The sequence below is a fragment of the Heterodontus francisci genome, chromosome 8 (assembly GCF_036365525.1).
Source record: "Heterodontus francisci isolate sHetFra1 chromosome 8, sHetFra1.hap1, whole genome shotgun sequence".
Lineage (NCBI taxonomy): Eukaryota > Metazoa > Chordata > Chondrichthyes > Heterodontiformes > Heterodontidae > Heterodontus > Heterodontus francisci.
The window spans coordinates 23,937,159-23,943,158 of NC_090378.1; the positions used below are offsets into that span (position 1 = coordinate 23,937,159).

The following is a 6,000-nucleotide window of genomic DNA, read 5'->3' on the forward strand; positions in this document are numbered from 1 at the left end:
TCTGGGGGAAAAAGCTTCTTGCTATCCACCCTGTCTATACCTCTCATGAGTTTGTACACCTCAATCAGGTCCCCCCTCAACCTCCGTCTTTCTAATGAAAATAATCCTAATCTACTCAACCTCTCTTCATAGCTAGCGCCCTCCATACCAGGCAACATCCTGGTGAACCTCCTCTGCACCCTCTCCAAAGCATCTACATCCTTTTGGTAATGTGGCGACCAGAACTGCACGCAGTATTCCAAATGTGGCCGAACCAAAGTCTTATACAACTGTAACATGACCTGCCAACTCTTGTACTCAATACCCCGTCCGATGAAGGAAAGCATGCCGTATGCCTTCTTGACCACTCTATTGACCTGCGTTGCCACCTTCAGGGAACAATGGACCTGAACACCCAAATCTCTCTGTACATCAATTTTCCCCAGGACTTTTCCATTTACTGTATAGTTCACTCTTGAATTGGATCTTCCAAAATGCATCACCTCGCATTTGCCCTGATTGAACTCCATCTGCCATTTCTCTGCCCAACTCTCCAATCTATCTATATTCTGCTGTATTCTCTGACAGTCCCCTTCACTATCTGCTACTTCACCAATCTTAGTGTCGTCTGCAAACTTGCTAATCAGACCACCTATACTTTCCTCCAAATCATTTATGTATATCACAAACAACAGTGGTCCCAGCACGGATCCCTGTGGAACACCACTGGTCACACGTCTCCATTTTGAGAAACTCCCTTCCACTGCTACTCTCTGTCTTCTGTTGCCCAGCCAGTTCTTTATCCACCTAGCTAGTACACCCTGGACCCCATGCGACTTCACTTTCTCCATCAGCCTACCATGGGGAACCTTATCAAACGCCTTACTGAAGTCCATGTATATGACATCTACAGCCCTTCCCTCATCAATCAACTGTCACTTCCTCAAAGAATTCTATTAAGTTGGTAAGACATGACCTTCCCTGCACAAAACCATGTTGCCTATCACTGATAAGCCCATTTTCTTCCAAATGGGAATAGATCCTATCCCTCAGTATCTTCTCCAGCAGCTTCCCTACCACTGACGTCAGGCTCACCGGTCTATAATTACCTGGATTATCCCTGCTACCCTTCTTAAACAAGGGGACAACATTAGCAATTCTCCGGGACCTCACCCGTGTTTAAGGATGCTGCAAAGATATCTGTTAAGGCCCCAGCTATTTCCTCTCTCGCTTCCCTCAGTAACCTGGGATAGATCCCATCCGGACCTGGGGACTTGTCCACCTTAATGCCTTTTAGAATACCCAACACTTCCTCCCTCCTTATGCCGACTTGACCTAGAGTAATCAAACATCTGTCCCTAACCTCAACATCCGTGATGTCCCTCTCCTCGGTGAATACCGATGCAAAGTACTCATTTAGAATCTCACCCATTTTCTCTGACTCCATGATATATTAGTTATACCATTATGCCGCCTTATTTGATTCTCTTTCCATTTTTGGGAGGCTAGATAAAGCAGAGTTTTAGATCAGTTGGACTTCTCTCTACCTGACATAAGGAATCTACTCATACATTGAACCCAAATCTAAATTTGCCAGCTGACAAACGGTGCAGCCTATAATTATGGAGTATTAAAACGATTGGGAGTAATTCTTGACCATCCACTGAAGATATTCAGTCAATGTGATCTTCAGTACTACTCTTGCATTGGGTTGAATCTGACGGGTATTTAAACATTCTTGCTTACTGACGAAGTCAAACTTTGAGAATTATGTGTGATTTTCGGCATCCTATCTTCAAACGAACTTTAGAAGAATTCTTTCATGGGATGTGGGCATCACTGGCAAGACCAACATTTATTGCCCATCCCTAATTGCCCTTGAGAAGGTGGGAGTGAGCCACCTTCTTGAACTGCTTCAGTCCATGTGGGGTAGATACACCTGCAGTGCTGTTAGGGAGGGTGTTCCAGGATTTTGACCCAGTGACAGTGAAGGAACGACGATATATTTACAAGTCCGAACAATGTGTGACTTGGAGGGGAACTTTCAGGTGGTGGTGTTCCCATGCATCTGCTGCCCTTGTCCTACCGTGTGGTAGCAGTCACAGGTTTGGAAGGTGCTGTCAAAGGGGCCTTGGTGAGGTGCTGCTGTGCATCTTGTGGATGGTACACGCTGATACCACCGTGCACAGATGGTAGAGGGAGTGAATGTTTAAGGTGGTGGATGGTTTCAAGTTTCTTGAGTGTTGTTGGAGCTGCACTTATCCAGGCAAGTGAAGAGTATTAATAATTTTAATTAATGAAAGAGGTTTAAGAGAAAAATGGTAGGGATCATTCCAGGATTTGGAACTTGAATGAGGGAGAAGCTCTCTTAACTAACTCTTGTTCACAGTGGAGAAAAGAAGATTAATAGAAAACAAATTCGTGCCTTAAAATGCTGAGAGAAATGGATAACTGACAAAAATAACTTATTTTTCTTGGACTCTGGATGTTAGCATAAAATGAACAAATTTCAGGCAAGACTAAAAAGTTTTTCTTGTCATAGAATAGTCCATATGTGAAAGTCTCCCACATAAAGCTGTTAGCGCCAGGTCAGTTAATGCCGTTGAAAAGAAGCCCATCTGTTCAAGAGCTGGGTCAATGGCTATAAGGTTGAGTACAGATGGTGGTGATCTGTTGCTGTATCGAATATGATGGCTCCTGTTGGAACACTTGCAGAACCAGCTGTATGTTTGGGCACCAAAATCATTTATCTCTTGCTGACTGTGAGCAACAAAATTCAAACCAAAAGATAGTTTTTTTTAAAAAGTGAAAAGGAAGAAATATTGCTTCCTAATACAATTTTACAGCATTTCTGACAAACGCCAAACCTCAATTCAATTTGATAATTTAAAAAAAATTTAATCTGACTAGATGTAAAACTGAATGTGAATGAACTGAATTAGCGTCACCTATTGCATAAAATTTTCAAACTGATATATTTATTTTCTTTCTCCCAGCAAACCAATACTTAGAAGCTGACCCATCTGGAAGAGACCTTGACACTCCCATTACCATTGTGAAACAAGGAGAAGAACCGCCTACATTCACAGGGTGGTTCTTAGCTTGGGACACCACCATGTGGGATGTGAGTCCTCTGCAAAAAGCTCTGGACAAGCTTCAGATGAAGTCTTAAGAAGGGATTAACTGAGCTACTTTTTTTTATTTGCATGCCTTAGCTGTAAAGCATTGAAGAGTTGGATTTTATAGTGCCAGTAGCAATTCAGCAAAATTGTTCACAGTTTAAGGATATGTGAGTGACTATTTTTACGCTTAATGCTGCTTTGACACGTCATAAATTATATTGGGATTAAGCACAGTAACGCTTCAAAGTTGCCTCCACTGTGGGTTCACACTTTCTGAAAACTAAGAAATGTGAACCAGACATCAGTTGAAAAACTAGCTACTGTCCCAGAGTTTCACTTGTGATCTTTCCCTCCAAGTCAGTGCCATAGTTCTGGCTCTTTGTTTGATGGAATGGAGTCTGGTGGTTTGAGCCAATCAGAAAACCTGAACTCAAATTGTGCAAAATCATTCATTTTAGACTCTTAAGTTACTGTCAAACACAGTAACATTATTTGAAGAGTTTTGATCACTTATTGTTGGTTGTAAATGGGGCTTGAACTGAATCAAGTGGAAAATGGCAGCCATTGGTCAGAAGAGAATCTGTGTGATGCTCCTGTAGTCAATTGCTTGGAAGAGGCTTGTGCAGTAACTATATGTGAATGTTTACAACTTAAATAGAGAAGACACAGACTGGTCATGCTCACTTACCATTTAAGATCAATAGTAACTCTGAAAGTGACTCAAATATCAGCGAGTACTCAGTATCTAGGTCAGGTGCAGGTTTGAGGATGACTGGTAACCATGTTAAATTTTGAAATGTTGTGGGTGGAACATTAGGAAACATGCCACACCAAAAATAGTTTAATTTGCAAAAATGAGTATCACTTGCACTATATCACAAAATCTTAAGGAGTATTCTGAACCTTTGTGACCAAAAATGCGCTTAACCTAAATCTCTGCCTCTTGCTCTAAAGCTGTGCGTGAGCATGCATGCCAATATTGGATTGTTTAAGCATCAAAGCTGGGCTGCTAATCTTCACCACAGTCATATTCATGCAGCTGACTTATTGGATTTTGCAGCATTTCCAGTTTTTTGCAGACGGCAGGGGAATTGTAGGTGTGAAAGTAGCAAAGCTTTTGCTAAATTGCTTGGCTCAAACAAAAAAGGAATGTTACAAGTGTATCCTAATTTGTGGTTTATTCCTATGTTGGTGTCTTAATAAAGTCCTGGTATTTGCAAAACTATTTCGACTGTTCTCTCACTTTTAATGTGCACCTTTCCACACTGTGCTTCGAGTTGGTTGTGCGGCCTTACGCAATCGTATTTTAGTAATTGTCACTTTAATATTTCCATTTAGGCTTCTGCATCATGTTTTGGGTGAATGCAGCAGTATTTTTTAAGAGCCTCTACAATCTTTCAGAAGTTAACAGAGTTTCCCCAGCTTGCATTTCAGCTGGAAAAGCCAGACATTATCACCCTGGTATTGGTGCATGTGGAATTGGAGGAGCCCACACAATGTGCTGGGTTATAGGTTAAAATAATTATAGTTCTGGTTTTAACCATTTTTTGCACATTTAGGAAGTTCTTTTTCTCTACTCTTTACATCTGGCAGGTAAAGCCTGGCTACCCGACCCAAACTCGACATGTCTGGTTTGGGTCGGGTCTAAATTCTGTGTGCTACATTCGGGCTCGGCTCGGCTCGGGTTGGGTTCGGGTTTGCTGTGGTCGGGTTTTGTTTTGTATTGTTTTCTTTTTAATCTATGTTTTGATGTGATTTTTTTTTTCTGTACTAACAACAAGGAGGTTAACACTCATGTGATTCATTACACAGCAGTAGCAATGCACTGTGCCCCAGTACCAGCATTTTTCACCTCCTTGTTGTTAGTACAGAAACATGTTTGATATTTTCGGGTCGGGCATGAAAAAAAATTGAAGGACTCTGGCCCGGATCGGGTTGGCTGTGGTCGGGTTGGGCCCGGTTCAGGTTTTAATTTTATACCCGAGCCAGGCTTTACTCCAGCCAAGCAAGCAGATAGCCAGGCTTCTATGTCTCTGCCTGTGCTGTCTTTTGAATTGGGTGTTAGAAGTTGTGTGACTCATCCATAGACATCTGCTTCCTTCCCTGTAGAGATGTGTCTAGATTCCACTTGACACAGACAACTGGTGGCATGGCTGATGGGGAAATTTCCTGTATGAAGAATTGCAAGTGTGTAGTCGAAGACTAACACTCATGTGATTCATTACACAGTAGTAGCAATGCACTATGTCCCAGTACCAGCATTTTTCACCTCCTTGTTGTCAGTGCCTGGCCGATGCCATTAGATAATTCGATGCAATGTGCTGTAACTTCTGTTTTTATTGACACTGTGGAGTACAGCAGCCATCAGCAAAGGTGCACCAAGAGAAGACACCCCACCGAAATGGATTGCTGCGTGACCTTCATCTTTCGTAGATAGAAGGATGCCAACCGAGGAGAGCATGATGAAAATATGTTTTACCGCTTCACTTAGAATCGGAATGCAATAAGAAACCTCGGGATTGCAAGTTCCCCTCCAAGTCACACACCATCCTGACTTGGAACTATATCGCCGTTCCTTCACTGTCGCTGGGTCAAAATCCTGGAATGCCCTTCCTAACAGCACTGTGGGTCTACCTACCCCACATGGACTGCAGCGGTTCAAGAAGGCAGCTCACCACCACCAGTGGTTAGCACCGCAGCCTCACAGCTCCAGTGACCCGGGTTCAATTCTGGGTACTGCCTGTGTGGAGTTTGCAAGTTCTCCCTGTGTCTGCGTGGGTTTCCTCAGGGTGCTCCGGTTTCCTCCCACAGCCAAAAGACTTGCAGGTTGATAGGTGAATTGGCCACTATAAATTGCCACTTGTATAGGTAGGTGGTAGGGGAATATAGGGACAGGTGA

The 6,000-nt window shown here is 42.8% G+C and overlaps 1 protein-coding gene across 2 annotated transcripts in view; it reads left to right on the plus strand.

Annotated features, from left to right (window-relative positions):
* scinlb (scinderin like b) overlaps positions 1–4,326 on the plus strand; it is a 47,472-nt gene extending 43,146 nt beyond the window's left edge. For both annotated transcript variants that reach the window (XM_068036807.1, XM_068036808.1), the window contains one exon: positions 2,976–4,326. In XM_068036807.1, the coding sequence (XP_067892908.1) occupies positions 2,976–3,151 (176 nt within the window). In that variant the 3' untranslated portion in view covers positions 3,152–4,326. The remainder of the gene's footprint in view (positions 1–2,975) is intronic.
* Positions 4,327–6,000: the final 1,674 nt, after the last annotated feature.